Below are 17,267 nucleotides of genomic sequence, written 5' to 3'. Positions count from 1 at the left end.
TGACAGCTATCGCCTTGTGACTTTGCACACCTGCATTGAGTGGTTGTGTTGCGGGGGGAGGAGGTCTGTGTGACATGAAGATAGACTTAGAAAAACATATCTCATATCTAATAGAACCAGGCAAATGTTCATTCCAGGGGAGGCTGCCAAATCCTATCGAAGAACCACCTTGGAGAATTGCATTTCTAAAGCTGACAATCTGTCATTCGGCTGAGCAGGACTGATCTGGACACAAAAATGATTTAAATTTGGGACTCACATGAGGTTGGAAGAAATGTCTAAAAGAAAAAAAGCATTAGCATTATCTTAATGAGCTTCTGAGACTATGTATAAACGGTCCAAGAAGGAGTTGGGCTACTTTTATGATCTGCACTCAAAAATGCTAACGATCCCTCAGAGAGTAGGAGGCAACAAAAAAGAAGGAACAATTGAGACAAGTGCTTCACTCCCTCCCTGGGGAGTGAAGTCAGAGTCGAAGTGAAGAGATGAATTGTGCTGGGATGGGATCAATGTGGGCCGAAGACTGCAGAGTCATGTGGATGATGGAATATCTCACTCAGAAAAATGCTACTGGCCTGTTTTTTCCTTGAGCATGCAGAATATTAACGAAATATTCAACCTCTTGTTTGTTTTTTTCTTACGCCATTTGGAGGCGAGTTCCACATGTCTCCTTCAGTTGGAAATAACTTTGAAACTGGAGCCAAAATTGAGAAAAGTCGCGGAGGCCTAGTCTCAGTGTTAGTACATGTATACATGTGAATTATTTACTTGTCGTCCAGCAGGAAATGAGGAACGATAACAAGCTTGGGAAAGAAAAGCAGAAAAAACAAACAGATTGTATCTCATCCCCTCCTTCATTTTTTTTTCATTCTGTCCTACTCCTTTCTTTTCTTCGAGGCAGTCGGCCATTTTCCCAGGGGGACAAACAGCAAAAAGTGTGTCACTTTAGGAAGAATTTCCAAAGTAAATCATTTTAATTACTCATTGAATCCTCAGAACTTTTTTTTCTATTGACCCGCTCCTCAGAGAGAATTAATGACAAAGTAACATATTGTGTTACTCATGTATTTTACCACACTATAACTGACCACAAGGGATGCAGTTTAACTTAGCTGGACCTTGTGATGATCTCCTGACCCAATTTTTGACTCTCCTTCTCCCCCTGACCCCCTCTCATCCCTAACCTTTCAATCCCATCAGCCTTACTATTGCTCAGTCACCTGTGACCAGGCCTGGGTGTTGACCTCTGACACCAGCAGGTCACCATTAGAGCTGGGGAACAGAGCACCAGAAGCAGGGACCAAGCAGCGACGAGATGGCCTTGGACCCAGAGCTTAGACCGAGCCAGGCTGAACTCTGCTCTGCAACAGTCAGGTCGCCACACCCAATATATCTAGAGAAGAAAAGAGCTGCGTATCAAAGGCTGTAGTCATTAGCGCAGGCGGTTGGGGGTTGATTTTTCCACCAGGGTGTTGGGATCCTGGAGAAGGGAGAAGGCAAAGGGAATCAATAGGGACTAAAGTCTAGTGTTGGCAGGCATTTTAATTAGCCTGGATCTCCCAGATGAGATGGTAGAGGGGACCAGAGATGGCAGCTATGGGAACGTGGACCCGTGGAAGACGACAGGAAACAAAGGGGAGAGAGTAAGGAAGGGGAGGAGAGGGGGAGTAGGGGTCACAAACCCAGGGTCAACATTTACTGTGCCAGATCTAAATATGTTCGACCAAATAAAACATCCTCTCATGAGACCATGGTGGTTGTGTCTGGTTATAGGATACAATAAATACACATGCAAGCACGTGCACACATGCAGACACACACATACCAAATCACTCCCAGCTGTCTTATCTTGTAAATTTTTGTAAATCATTACACAAAACTTGGAATTTGGTGGGATGCACAAGTAGCCAAGGCAAAAATGTTCCCATACTAGGAACTATTCTCTAACATCTATCTGACTGTTTAAATTAGCAGACCTCACACCACTCGAGGCCACTTAAAAACCAAAGGAGAACATATTAGTAGCACTATTAACATTGTTCTCATCATCCTGCATCCTTTCTCTCTCCTCTTTGTTTTACTACCCACCACCTCACTGAGTTGTGTGGTCAGACAACAAAATACACAGGAGTACACACTCCAAATATAGTAAAACGTGGGAGTAGCTGGAAGTTACAGACAAAAGCTGGAATATCTAAAAAAAGACAAGGAAGGAGTAGGAGGACTGGTGATGCAGTTGGGTCATTGGTGGGTATCCTTCGAGGATCACTGCTACTTTTTTTTTCTCATGGTTTACTACTATTTTCCGCTTAGTGGGAGTGAGGATAACATTTAATAGAAGTAAAATTTAATCCTGGATATGATGGGTCAAGCAAGACAAATCAATTCTTAAGGGGTGGTTGTGAACATGGGAAACGTTATAATGTTCCTACAGGTTTCTACAAGTTAAATTTAAGACCTACTTAGAACAGAATTTATTGTCCATTTCACAGCCTATTTCACAGCCATACTGGCAAAAATTTGTGACTCACAGAATTTAGGAAAATGTATTTATTTACTCCAACGCTGTGAGTCATTTCTCACGGGGGGCTGCAAAGCTAGCGATAATTGGTTCCTAATTTCGGTATAAATGGTCAGGTTGGAACAGGTGGAACTGAGTAAACTAATGTTACTTTCTTACACAGTACAGCCAACAAGTTTATGGCAACATAAATTAAGATCTATCATATATTTAATACCTTTTTAAGACTTTTTTTTAAGATTTGTAAATTCAAGACTTTTAAGACTTTTTAAGACCTCGCAGGAACCCTGATGTTCATACTCATCTGAGAGTTGTTACCATAATCCATTCAGTGCTTGACTGATAATGGCTGGGTCTCCTGATAGTTATGTAATTATTATCCATTCACTGGAGTATACAATCACTAAATGAAGTTATTAAAAAAATGTGTAAAAGTATGCCTTTCTTGTAATCTCTTATTCTGACACTGGCTCATTGCCACAGTGCTACATTTCACCTTGGCACACTTGCGACAATGCCAAGATTTGTCCTCAACAGGCCCACCCAGAATGGCCCTGGAATCCTTTTAGTCTGTTTCTCACGCAGCTCAACACTGCACTTTAATTTTCACGTTGGTTACTTTTAAAACAACAGGTAATTTTTAGTAGAAATGATTGTGTTGGTTGCTGTTACGCTGTGAAAACTTGGAGGAACCCTCTTTTACTTGTGGAAAGGTCAAGTTGTGTCCAAGAAGAGGAGCCACACTGCAATACAACTAACCTGTAAAGCTAAAAGTAGTATTTGTGTGTGTGTATTGTCAGTATGATTAAGGTGTATGTGAGTGTTTGTGTGCAGAGGGGGCGACCAAACTCACTGTCGGCGAGTTGGGGGCACATTCCTTAGTTGATTTAGTGGGCATTAAGTTGAAGAGGAATGTGTCAGAGCTGTTGAGGATTTAGTCCTCTGTGGTATAAACTGGCTGGGAGGAGCTCTGAGGCTTTCTGACAGCACAGAGTGAAGGATGACTGACACTTGGCTTAATGTGAAAAGGATGGAGAGCAGGGGTGGAAGAGGGGGTAGAAGCAGGGCAGGATTGATAGAGGGCATGTACAGTTTAGGACGACAAGCAGAAAGTATGGCAAACACAGAAAAAAGGGTAAATTCACATAAATGAAATGTGAATTTATGGGGGAAAGAGACAGATAATCCAGTCAGCAGAGCAGAGTTAGGTGCCAGAATTTGGGATGAATGAAGGGGAAAGAATGTGAGAAGTGTCACATTTACAGCAGGGCTGATTACAAGAAAATCACGAGCCAAATCAAGGATTTCATAAGCTTAACTTTATTTGCTCAAGATGGTTCGATAGTTGAAAGAAAGATACACAGAGAGAGAATACAGAAAGATACTTGTCGCTGGGTCAGTTGTGCAACTTTGACAGATTACAGTAGATCAAAAGAAATCAACATTTTTTTTTTTTTTTTTTACCTCTTATATTTCAAACATTGAAGTCATGTCTTAAAAACAGCTAAATCAAACTGCTGTATTGACCCAACATTACAAACTGTCCAGTGGTGCAAAAGCTTTCATCTAGCAGTAAAACAGAACAAAATCAGCATAAAAAAAGCATCAGATGTGTGTTTGTGTTGCAGATTTATTCAGTCCTGAGACATCAGAGGCATATACAGTTTGTTGAGTTTTAAATCAGTTGGTTTTCAGACTGTTTGTGTGTGTGTGTGTGGACTAGACTAATAACACTACCGCACCTTTGGAATACAATGGTTCACAGATCAGACCGAACCTGTAAAGGCTCAGGAACACAGGGACAAGATGAATCTTAAAAAAACAAAAAAACAAAAAAACAAAAAAAAACAAAAAGAAGCAAAGCAAATTGTTGATTATTTTGTCTGGCACACGCCACAGAATAACAAAATCTTGAAACATATCATTGCCTCTAACAACCCCAAATGATAACAGCAGTAAAAGCACACTCAAGAAGCACTAAAATGAATGAACAGCCACAAATTTATTAATCATCTCTAAATCTACATTAGGGAACTGTGCAGTGCGGGTCTGATTTGACCTACAAATGGCACCACGCAACACCCAGAAGTGAAAAAAGGCAAACCACAGCCAGCGAGCAAAGAAATGTGTACTCACTTCCACCCGCTGCACGTAAACATGACTTCAACTCCTCCTTATTTCCTGAATTCAACCACATCCTTCATAAACTCCAAGTGCAAACTTCATTCTTTGTCCGTCTATAAGCATGCATCATATGCAAACTGTATATAGAACTCATTTACATAATATAATGAGTTTAATGATCCTGTCCTTGCTGATTTTTACACTCCCGCATGTTTTTGACATAAAGCTACGTGACAGCACAGGTCAAGTCAAAGTGCACAAGATCAAAAGAAAAATGCGCAAAATGGAAAGGAGGCAGGAAATGAGCCCCTGTAAAACCCATGTCCTTTCCCCTACATCCTCGCCCCATCCCACCCTCAAAGCAAAACTCTGATGCTGATGTTGCCCACCCCTGCTGGTGGGGCCCACAGAGGGCCGACATGTCACACGGTGAGAGAGATGAAGCTGTTGTATCTCTGGATGTTCCTCTTGAGGATCTCTGAACACGGTCCCAGCACACGCTCGAAGCGGGGCCTGTCCAGCTTCACACATTTGAGCGGACCACGGGCGACTACGGTGGCTGCCCTGGGGCGGTTCAACAGCAGAGCAATTTCACCTAGACGAAGAAGAGTGGACGGAACAATCAGATGACAGATACATTACATTTAATCAGTAGCTACTTTTACTCAGAGATCCAAGAAAAAAGGTGAGATGGTGATCCCATCTTTTTTCCACCACTGACCGATTTCCACAGCCAAGCCACAGGAGTAACAGAGGTGAGACAGGCTGGACTTTTACACAGCGGACCTGCATTCTGGAATCAAAGGGGCGGTGACGCAGGGCAGTGTATAATGTGACGTACAACTTGCACATCAGAAATAACTCGAGCGTAGTGATGTTGCTAACCTCTACAGAGTCTTTCACTGTTCCCCAAATGTTAGCATGGGTAGAGTCCTCTGCCGGAAGTGACAACAGCTCACGGATCTCGGCGTCTCCCTAGTTTAACATCTTTCTGGTCACGTTGATATGTTTGTTAACTGTACACGGCCTGCGCTCATTTTTAAATCCTCCTGGCGTGGGGGTCACACACGCAATACGTCATCAAAACGACACCTTGGTTGCAGAACGAGAGGTTTTTCTTTTCCATAGCATTCCGGAATCATGATTCCACCTTTATCACAGCTCTGTTACTACCTCCAGAGGCGTTACAGAGCCGCGATAAAGGTGGGACCACATGATCCCGTCATTTTGTTTATACAGACGTTCCAGAATAAAGGTGAAATATTCCCGTAACAGAAGTGCTGCATAAAAGGGGCTAGTGTGTGATTTGTGCAGCTATGTGTGTCTCAAAGAAGTGGAAATGGACATGGTCATTGCACACTGAAGGCCCAAAGTGTGTAATTACCATTCACAATAAAAGGTTTTAAAAAATACACTTCATGACTGAACTTAGACATTTATTTTAGCATTTCACTAACAGAAACAAAAAAGTAGCTTACAATTTGCATCACATTTACTGATGTATATTCACATCATGTGATTTAATTCTAGTGAAACAGTTCTCAGAGACATAATATTAGCCTAATGTTAAAGGGATATGACTGCATTGACATACAATAAATTACAATTCTGGATTTCAATATAATTACAAACATTTGATTCAATCTAAAATCGCAAAACATAATATAATGATTTTCTATATTTTAATGAGGAAATTCTAAGTCATTTTAATAAGTAAAGAGTAAAAATTAAGTAATTTTAAAAAAAAATAAATATTTCATTCATGTGAATATAAATATTCCACCTTTTATATTGTAATTTAGTGACAAAATGATCAAAGTTGATGGAAGATTCATATACTCATGCTTTACCTATAAATAAAATTTAACCTTCAACCCTTTTAACCCTTTTCTAACTGTGACATACACATTTTCTTTCTTTTTTTTTTCCAGGGCATCTGCTGCAATTTCTTCTGAAAAAAGCTGCAGAAGCTTGCAGTCACTTACCAAAGTAGTCAGATGGTCCGAGACGTCCAACCTCCACGTACTCCTCATTATCAGACCTGCGCTGCAGAACTGAGGCTATTCCCTAGAGACACAAAAATAAGAAGAGATGAGGCAAAGGAGATACAGAAACAAAGTGGAGGATAGTATGACAGGGAAAGAAATAAGAGGGAGGGTATGGATGTGTGATGGGAGGGGTAGGGGAAAGGGAAAGGGGAAAGGGGGGTGGTATTCAAAAAGGGTCTGAAAATCATCAGGGGGATTAAGCAGAAAAGAAATTCCTTCTGCTTCATAAGAACACAGGTGCACAGGATTTAACCCACTTTTCTGTGAAACAAACACCTGTTCTGTGGGACTAGCATTAGCAGAAACAGCCCATATTCAGATATTCCAACGGGGTGTGGGATAAAACTCTGATTGGTTCTGCTTTATTTCCTCTGGAGTGTAATAAATACAAACATGCAAGTCTTTTGGAGACCCAACAGATTTTGAAATGCTACTTGGTGTCTCCATCACATAATCCCCCTTTCAGCATTCACTCACAAAATGGAAACAACCGTATTGTCCAAGACTGAAGAAGCTCCAACACACTGTCCCTAAATGACCCTCAAACATTAACACACGTTCACAAACGTAGCCTAGATAGTGGCGTTAAAGTCATTTGTCTGCGCACACAGCCAAATCATGCAGGATCACAGAGGAGGTCCCACAACACTCATACATTAACACAACAGTGAGAAAACATGCAGAGTCCAACAGCTGATGTCTGCTGGATGGAGTGACTGGACTCTATGACCAGCCAGGCTACGCATATTATCCATCATCTGTCCCTTGTGTGTATGTGTGAATGCAAGTGTGAGTCATCTAAAAAGTAGAAGAATCTGATTTTCATTCACTCTTTCCAACAGATGAGCCTTTCCTGCTATCGTGTGTTGCAGCTGTTGACAAACTAGTGTGTGAAAGAACATGTTTTTGACTTTGAGTAAGTGTTGTAACACCTTTCTTAAAGCTGGACTGTTCTTGTGTGATGGAGCATACATTTGGTATGTCGCACAGGACTTCAAACATAGGTGTACTTTGTGCCAAGCATTCACTGTACATGTACTCACGTCCTGCAGTAATTGGTAACAGGTAAAGAGTATGGGAGCAGGGGAACTTCCCAGCTTGTCTTGGATCATGTCACAAAGCAGACTTGACCGTTCCAGCGCTCTCTCACTGTCTCTAATCCTTCTGTGCTCGCTCTGTTCCTTCTGCTGACCAAGCTAATAGTACTAAATATGAATATAATGAGCATTAATGAGGACCCCAAGATTGCCAGTTGCTTTCTGCAGGAATACAAAGGTGCAGCTGTAGTTCAGTAAAAAGATCAGTGACTTTTTGAGATTGTGCTCATCTATGGACAGAGGAAATGTGTGGGACAATATTCAAGTCTTACAAATTATGCCATATTACTATGATTAAGTTTAGGTTTGAGTTTAATCAGTCATCTTCCATAATACAGAACATACAATCGATGAGGCTGATTTTAAGTCAACCGACTGTGAATTCTGTTGAGACTGAACAGGCTTAGGCAGAAGCTAAATGCTTACATACGCCTCGCCTACATTCAAATCAAAATCAGTTTTAGGCACCAATCAATACATCTAAAATCATTATTGCTTGTATCCCTCGAAAATATCTTCACAAACCAATGTTTTGAAAACCATTAATGAACTAGAAAAGCACTCGGAGAGTGCAGACCTCCGCCAAGGTAGACCAAATCCCCACCCCCACCCCATAAATGTAATCATTTGTTCCTTCTGCCAGTATCAACATTTCCTGAAAATTCCATCCAAAGCACTAGAAAGAGTTCTGTAACACTACACTCACCATAGCTGATGGTGATGCTGGGATTTTGTTGATCACATTCTTGTGTTTTGTTTGCTGGTCACTCTTATAATATATCAAAGATGATAAAGCATATTTTTCCCTGCATTTATGTTAAAACAGAGGTTGCTGTAACCACAGATGAAGAAAGAGCAAGCACACTGCAGACTGGTAATGGCATTTTGTTCTGGCACTTCTGATGGCATTTCTAGTTGCCAGTAATAACTATTTATATAGTACCTTTCAAAACAAAGTTACAAAGTGCCTGTTCCAGTTGGAATGTACCAGTGTGCATTTGCCATGCTACTTGAAATAATACAAGTCAGTTTATATTGGTGAGTCAGTCTTACTTCTTATATAAGGCTAATTTAAGAAAGTAGAGAGTATTGTGTATTGTCATGAATTTGGCCGAGGCTGCAAAACGTCATCTCCTTAATACATGAAATCTTCCTCAACTAGGCCATTTGATTACAGGTTAACCTTTTCCCCTAGGTAAACCTGATCATACAAGACAGTTAACTGAAATCATTGTGAATACTTTTTTATAATTTTTGCAGTCGACTAAGATGCTGTTGTGTGGGTCAGTTTGTTTTTTCTTTGTACACGCTACAATGGTACTGTAGGCACAATATGAAGGTAGTGGATGTTTTGTTTCATCACCCACATCTGCTCAGAAATCGCAGAACATGTGTGATTAGTCCCACTAGGATCTCTAAAAATAATAATAGACATGGTGACAAGGTACTGGTCTGGGTGCTTCTATGAAACTGGCCCTTAAAAACAGGACATGGGGGCTAAAAATTCAAACCAGATGTAGACTAATGCTATGAAGCAAGTTTGGAAGCACTTTGGATCTATTTCAAAAAATAAATACTTACTGAGATAAAAAAAGAAACTATTTTTCAGATAAAACACATTTTTATATTTTTTTATGTAATTTTTTTTATACAAAAATCTGCATGTAACATGGTAAAAAGGACAAGAAGATGGCACACTACTATTTTTTTGAAAATCTTTTTATTCTCTCACTTTTGGGAATTGAACTAATTAAACAAGGCAGAGCATTTCACAAAAATGACCGCTGTTGCAAAATCACTCACAATTTATTTGTGGTTAAATGGGCAGGTTCTGCATGTAACACGAGTGGACACGACGGGTTATACACGAAACCTGGGGTGGGACTGCCAATTCATGAAAAACCCACGTGTCTGGATTAGAAAAACCGCTAGGAAAAAAAAACACAAGTTGTCTGAGATACTCCATGGTAAAATGTCCAAATAAAAGAGGATACACAAGCAATGGTGTCAGAAAAATGGGCAATGATGACTGGGAGTACAGTTGGTGTTGGCTGCTGCCTTATCGGTACAGACAGCTGCCTGTCAGCCAGCTGAGCCCATAAAAAAATAGAAAGAAAAAAAAAAAGAAAAAACACTAGGTTCATCCAATTTAACAGTGTCCTTATTTATTGCAGTATATAAGACCATTTCAAGCCATGTTTTCAAGATAAAATGCACTGACACCTAGACAGCTTTCCCTGTCCGAATTTTGTCCTATTTTTGGCCCCAGTGTTTTATTAAAAATGCATTCATTTTGGGATGGCTCAGAGCAAGAGTATAATTTTTTTGCATTTATCTGAGGTCATCATTAGGTACATCCTGGGGGGAAATATGTCTAAATTTCTCTTTTATTATTGGGTCTAAAAAGCTGGCAAAGAAACAGGTACCAAAATAAACTCAGTTTTATAGAAGCACCCATCTATTAAGCAAGATCTAAGGCGCAGTGCATCAATAAATTAGATCTATACTGGATTACTGTGTTAAAAATGGCATGCAAAGAAAAATCAGAACTGCTAAGAACTGCTGTATGTTTTTTTATACTGTATAACTGTCCCAGTTAATAATGTTAATGCACCACACAACAAACTAAGATTTGTACAAAAATTGCATAAATCAATGAGATGTGAATGGAGATGAACTGGAAAGGGAGCGGCATGTGTTTACAACTTTCCATTCATGTCCAAACACAGAAAGTGAGACAGTGCAGTGCTGTCAGGTACAGTAGTTCATTCGTGAACAGGCCTCATCCGGTGTGGTCCAGATAACCATCTTTTACTGTACCACCCGTGGGGCAGCACACTGCTCCACAGATATTTCCTATATAAACATTTGGGATCTTCTGTAACACACTGCACAACACGGAGTACGAAGGACTGACAACAGAAAACATTACAAAGAAAGGCACAAAAAAGGGAATATGAATGAATAAAAGTGACTGTAAACAAGCAGAAACAAAAAAGAATATCACCCAGATCAAGACAAACGGAAAAGTTCATGTGTGTTATAGGATATTAAAGAAAATACAGTCACACTCATTTATAAATATGTCCATTTTAACACACACCTTGCATGCAGATTATGGTGACATGTCACAATTAAGCATCTCATATTTAGGAAGTAAAAACCATTGGATCGACAACAGCAATAAAAAAAAAAAAAAGAAGAAAGGCAAGCATAGACAGTAAGATGATATCCCGAGTAGCCAGTTCACAAGGCCACCCAGCACCAGGAGTGTCTGCACCTTGTCACTCATACAAACACACACAAACACACTTCTTATTGAACAGACTGGAGGACAGCGGCTGTTCTCTACTGATATGCAACAGCCTCAAGGTTCTGCAGGCTTTAAAAAAAAACTTAAAAAAAAAAAAAAAAAAACAACTAAAAATGTTTAACCAATTAAGACCTGTTAATCTTTACTTTGTTCTTACGACTGCACACTTGTACTCAGACAAAAATGACTTCATTAACTGCATTGATCTTCAGTCTATAAAAGCAGTGTTAAGCTCCATTAGCTAAATTGCATTTCACCACATACACATGGCTTACAGTAAAACTAAAAGTACTTTCAACAACCCACAGAGGATTTCTATTCTGTGGGACCAAAGGGACCCTTTACATCCCCTCAACATAATTAGTTTTGAGTGGGGTCAGAGGGCAAATATGAGATAACATACTGAGTTGTATAGATCGATGTCAGCAGCGGATGAGAGTAAAAGGATGGAACAGCAGTGACACTGTTTTATTTACACTACATCCGTGTTCCAAAGCACAGAGCTGCTATTACAGGATGCTTGTTCTTTATCCAAATAAAAATTCCAGACTTTTTCAAAACTATTTTTTTCCCCAACTATATCTACTTTTATACTTGCCTACATTTTTGGTTGAAATTGTACCTGTTGTGTGTTGTAGAAAAGTTCATTTTAATAAATGTATGAATGAATGAATACATAATTCGCAGTAAATTATGTTTTACTGACAGAAAACTTTTCAAAACATATGAAAATCGCAAAAGTGCATGGATATCACACAAACAAGTTTCACTACAATCATTCCAGTACTGACCAGTTAGTGAAATCATATCAAGTTTTTTATATGTTTATGTGCCTTTGAGCATACTCTAAAATTCAACTATGAAAGAAACGGTTTTCCATACTTTATTAACATTTTCTCATAAAATTCCAGACTTTTCAAGGTTTGGAAAACAGTGTTTCAAAATTCCATATTTTTTAAGACTTTCAAGACCCACCCTGTATTATGAGTCAGATCTAGTCATTGATCTACTGGTTTAAGACACCATCAATATTAATATTAATGCCCTGTTACACCAACTGAAGAAAATCCTACTTATGCTAGCCAAACCAGACCATAATACCTCTGATCATGAGATATGGATATAAATATTTTGTTTATTTCAATAAAGTAATTTTTATTTCTGTACATGTTCCCCAACGTCACTGATTCACCCATAAAGACCCAAACATCCACCAGCAACAAAAATGATTTACTGATATAAAATGTTGAACAACTGTTGATCCACTAATCCTATTAATACATGTAAATAATTGGTGTAAAATGCAGTTTGTCATCTTTTCATGGTCATAAGATATGACACATTTGGACGTTCAGAGGCTTCATAGTGAACGTGGAAACACTATCATCTTCTACAACATTGATTCACCAGTAAAACCCATGGAGTTGGATCAATAACAGTAGATTGACACTTATTTTATGTTCAGTTAATGATAGATTTTACAGAAAAAGATACTTTTTCTTCAGTTTTCTCTGTTTTGATATAATAACCTTTGGATTTGCTCTAAGCTTTAATGAACAGCTGCATGATCAGTGAATTAAATACTGGGCAATACCTGAAGTTCACTTAAAAATGTAAAATACAAAGCATAATATTAGAGTAAATGGTGATAAATCACTGAAGAAAGGTTAAAAATTTAGAGAATTTGGGAACTCACACAAAAGTAGCACTGGGTCTTTATGGGTTAAAAGTTAAAAATGGACGTTATTTAAAGACTTGTTTGGGAGGACTCAAAATACTGCGTTGTGGTTTTCACTTAATAGAACTTATTTGGGATGTTGTAGCAAAGACTTGATACTTGCAAAACAATGACTTTCCTTAAACTTCTGCTAAAAGTTTACAAGTGAAAAATGAAACACAGACCCAAATTAACTGACCAATTCTCTTTTTCTCTTTCAACACAATCACAATGTGTGCTGTCAATGAGTAGGGGCATAAACCGTCAAGAAGGGAGTGAAGAACAGAAACAGAAGAAGGTGAGGCTAAGTGTTCACGGCCCCGGAGTTCTGTAAAGGCTTGTTTGTACAGTACGAGAAAAAAATGTAAACATGTCAGTTTTCATTAGGGCCCCATTCCTCCCGGCAGGCAAAGAAAGTGATGTCTCTATACCTCCCCTTTTGTTAATCCTCCCATCAGCAGCATGTAATTAGTGATTGTGGGGTTTGTCTTTGGATGATACACCAAAACCACAGAAACAACAAAAGAGTGTGAAGAGAAAGAGAAATAGGGAGGAGGGGGAATGAGAAGGAGAGAAATGGCAGAGTTTTGACTGGAGAAGAGGCTTAGTCGGATAAGCAGTAATCACCCGAAATAGAACACAAAAGAGGTGTTCACATTAGAGAGCTGGAGGAGGACGGTGATAGTAGGAATATGTTTAGTGTGAAACCAAATCAGTTTCTCTATTCTAACATGTAACCCTATTTCAGTCAACCTTTTCTCTACCCATGTGTCCCTCCCTGCCCTCTTTGACTCATCCCTTTCGCTCTCTCGTCTCCCTCCCAGGAGGCTGGGTCTCCTGACCCCGTGTGAAAGTCAGCAACACACATTCCACCACAGTCCACCCTGCTCTGGGAAAGTCAGGCCCTGCTGCATTAGAGATGGAGAGAGAGGGAAAGAGAGCTTAGAGGGAAATGAAAGACAGGCAGGAGAATGGGAAGGAGGATTAAAGTATGAGATAAATACTACTGATTAGTGATGGAGCGAAAGTAAGATTAGAAGTGAAGTCAAATATTGTTTGGTGGTAGATTTCTTTAGTTTATCTGAATTTTCAAAAAGCTGTTTGGAAAGTTTACTTCTTCCTAAGTGATGGGTGTACCCTTCTCCACAGGTCTCACGGTGTCTCGTCTGGCGTGACACATTCACATACGCCCAGACAACACACTTAGATGACATGTCTGCCCGGAGGACAGTATGTTTGTCTCTTACTTCCCCTCCATCCTCTTAGTCTCCCAGATCCCTTTGTAAATGTTGCTTTGCTCAGCTCTGGAATGTGCAAAACTCAGATTGATGAGTCATGCATTACTAACTGCTATATTTGTGTCCTAAATCCCCAATTGAGTTCGTTTTCTGCACAGACAAACTGGCTTTTAAGGGATTTTCTGCAGCCTCTGGAGGCTTCAATTGGAATCTTCAATCTTAACCAATGCTGGTCAAATAATGTGATGTGTATGTGAAAGATTTACAGTGCAGTCTCGAAATAGTTTTAGGACCAAAATTATCTTTTTTTGCACTATAAATCCAACGTATGCACACCAGCTCTTTTGATATACAGTGAGTAAAACACTGATTGTGTTTACATGTGCTTATCCTGTTTTTCCATCATTTACATGTAACACAGACATGCGGTTATGCATATCTTCATATACATGATAAATACTAGTATTCCAGTTACTGATTACTATATGCTGTTTGTGCAGGCGCCTGTAATGTTTACAAGACAAACCAGCAATTTAATCTGACATTCCTGAAACTGCTAGCCTAACCTGAAATTAACTTCACTGTGGCTATTGAAAATGAAGCCATTTTGGCTCACAGTGGGCTTTGCACTATTAAATGTAAACATCACTCTGGATTTGGCTCATCCATCTGGTTTCCAGCAATAGGAGACAAGTACCAGAAAGTATTGGCACTGTCCAACACTTTAAAGAGTGTCATCAAAACTTGTGAAATTTAAGGGCTGCTGGATTAGACACTTAGGTTTTGATGTGTATTGGGACCAGGACTGCCCAACTGTACAGTCTCCCGTTCCATTATAGACATAAATATGGAAGAATTTTGATGTGTTCCCCCTTTAAACTTATGCACCTGGCTTTAACCCAGAAGTGAGATGCTTTTGCTGCCACCATTGTTTGTGTTTGTGTTCCATCACTTGGCTGAAGTGAAGTGGTTCCATCACTTGGCTGAAGTGGTCAGAAACTGAGATAAGATATTTATACAGGTAACAGAATCTGAACTTCTTTCAGGGTGATCCAGCTAGCACAATTAAGGCCCACAAAAGAGGGCTGGGATTATCTAGGTTTCTAAAATTGTGAAATGAGGCCTACATCCATAAACAAAAATTAGATACTTCAAAAACACAATCATTATCCGGATACACTGGAAATGCTGATATTCCTCTGTAATTTGAGGGCATACACACACACATCTGATGAATGAGGGAGTCTTTTATTTAACAGATAGATTTATAAGCCTGCAATATAAAAATCTGGGCAGTGACAAAAAACAGTAAAGTCCAGTCCAAACTTCAGAAATTAACCCTCAACAACCCGTGACTGAAGGTATCTACTGATATAAAATATTTAATAACTTTTAATCCATTACTTGTATCAATAAATGTAAATAAATCAGGTAAAATGCAGTTTCTCAGGTTTAATATTCACCAGATATGACGCATTAATTCACCAATAAAACCCATGTAGTTTGACAAATGACAGTGGGTGTAGACTCTTGATTTTATGTTAATTTAAGGCAATCGCTACTGCCACAGTATTGTGGCACAAAATATGGGTTTGTCTATTGGTACAGAGCCAATCAAATTATCTGAATTCTGCCCTCTGAAATTTGTCCCAGGGGCTGATTTATATTCATCAAAACTGCTGGCAAATTCCTCATATGAGGCGTCACATTTCATGTTGTTTGCCTGTATGCTGAAACTGAAATTGTGAATAGGTGCACAAACCAGCTTCCGGTAACTGGTACCCCAGCCTTTTCCTGTAACCAGGTAGGCACATGGCATGTGTGATGCTCATTGCCACAGTACTGTGACAGCAGGGTGACAGGTTACAGGTTACCAGTCTACACATGATATAATGAGGGCGCTGATTGGCTTTGTGGTAAAAGACTAATGAGGAAGTAGTCCCACAGTGCTCTGGCAATAGACACTTCATCAGTTTTAATGATAGAGTCACTTTTTCTTCAGTTTTCTCCGTTTTGATATAATCTTTGAATTTGACATGATCAGTAAATCACTATGGGAAATAAATGATTTTTACTGAAAAATACAAAATGCAGAAGACAATGTTACAATAAAAGGTGATAAATCACTTAGGAATGGTTAGATGTGATGACAAAAATGCCACAAAAATAGTTCTGGGTCTTTAAGGGTTAATGATGGAGACAGGTGAAGAAAGGCTAAGAGAAGGATAAACAAAGAGAATAGCTCTTTAGCTGTAGCAAGGGACTTCGTTAGGACTACTGCATACACAGAGTTCGATACACAGACATTGTAACTGACAGAAAGGGTCACAATGTGAGAAAAACAAACTAACGTTAAAATAAGACTGGGAACAGAAGGAGGAGGACAGAACAGCAGATTTCACCCCTACTCTTATATAAGGCTCTCTTGACTTGACGCTGGTGAAAGCTGTGTAAGTATGGAGTTAATCAAAAGTATGTTAGGATGACTGGCAGGGGGGCCTTCATGAAGCAACACCAGGGACCCCACAAAGGCTTCAGTGTGAGGGGAGTAGTCCTCACACAGGAGAGTTTTGGGGGGAGAAACAGTGGAGCACCAGGGGTAGTCTGTCCACTGGGGGCAATAAACTGGGATCAACATCATCCTGGTACCCATGATAACACACCTCTTTGGCTCCGTATGTCAACACTTGGAACTCACAGGAACTGAGACAGAGAAGTACAATTATAACACCATGGATCTCCTGCAGGAATTTACAGATAAGCAAATTTCCTTTTATTTCTCCTTGTGCCCACAAATTGTTCTTGTTTGCCTGATACTCTAATCAAATTTAGATTGTTACATGTTTTATATTAATTATACAGAGTGGACTATTGATTTTCTAGACAGAAGAAATTACACTGATCCCGGTCAAACTTGTAAAATTCCCTGTAGGACATTCACTGTCAGCTGGAGCCTCTGACTGGATACTACTGTGTCTCCTTTCCAATTATTTATTAAATCCTTAGAACAATTCGAGAGACTGCCAGCTCTCTCTGTCCTCCTCCAGTTGTCACGGTGGACTGCTTGGCTTGACAATGTCTTTTTTTGCTTCTATTTTTATGTCAGTCCATTTTCTTTACATTTCATTTGACTGCTGACATGGCATTTACAGCATCACAGATGTCTTACCATTGTTTTTTGATTTTCCTATAATGCCAGTAGTGACAAT

At 39.4% G+C, this 17,267-nt stretch overlaps 1 protein-coding gene across 3 annotated transcripts in view; it reads right to left on the bottom strand.

Moving 5' to 3' along the window:
* Positions 1-3,818: 3,818 nt before the first annotated feature.
* The window catches only part of prkar1b (protein kinase, cAMP-dependent, regulatory, type I, beta), a 64,728-nt gene continuing 51,279 nt past the window's right edge, over positions 3,819-17,267 (bottom strand). For all 3 annotated transcript variants that reach the window (XM_030141218.1, XM_030141220.1, XM_030141219.1), the window contains 2 exons: positions 6,631-6,712; positions 3,819-5,240 (listed from right to left, as the gene is read on the bottom strand). In XM_030141218.1, the coding sequence (XP_029997078.1) occupies positions 5,068-5,240; positions 6,631-6,712 (255 nt within the window). In that variant the 3' untranslated portion in view covers positions 3,819-5,067. The remainder of the gene's footprint in view (positions 5,241-6,630; positions 6,713-17,267) is intronic.

This window comes from Sphaeramia orbicularis, chromosome 8 (assembly GCF_902148855.1).
Source record: "Sphaeramia orbicularis chromosome 8, fSphaOr1.1, whole genome shotgun sequence".
Classification (NCBI taxonomy): Eukaryota; Metazoa; Chordata; class Actinopteri; order Kurtiformes; family Apogonidae; genus Sphaeramia; species Sphaeramia orbicularis.
This window is presented reverse-complemented; position numbering and strand designations above follow the sequence as displayed.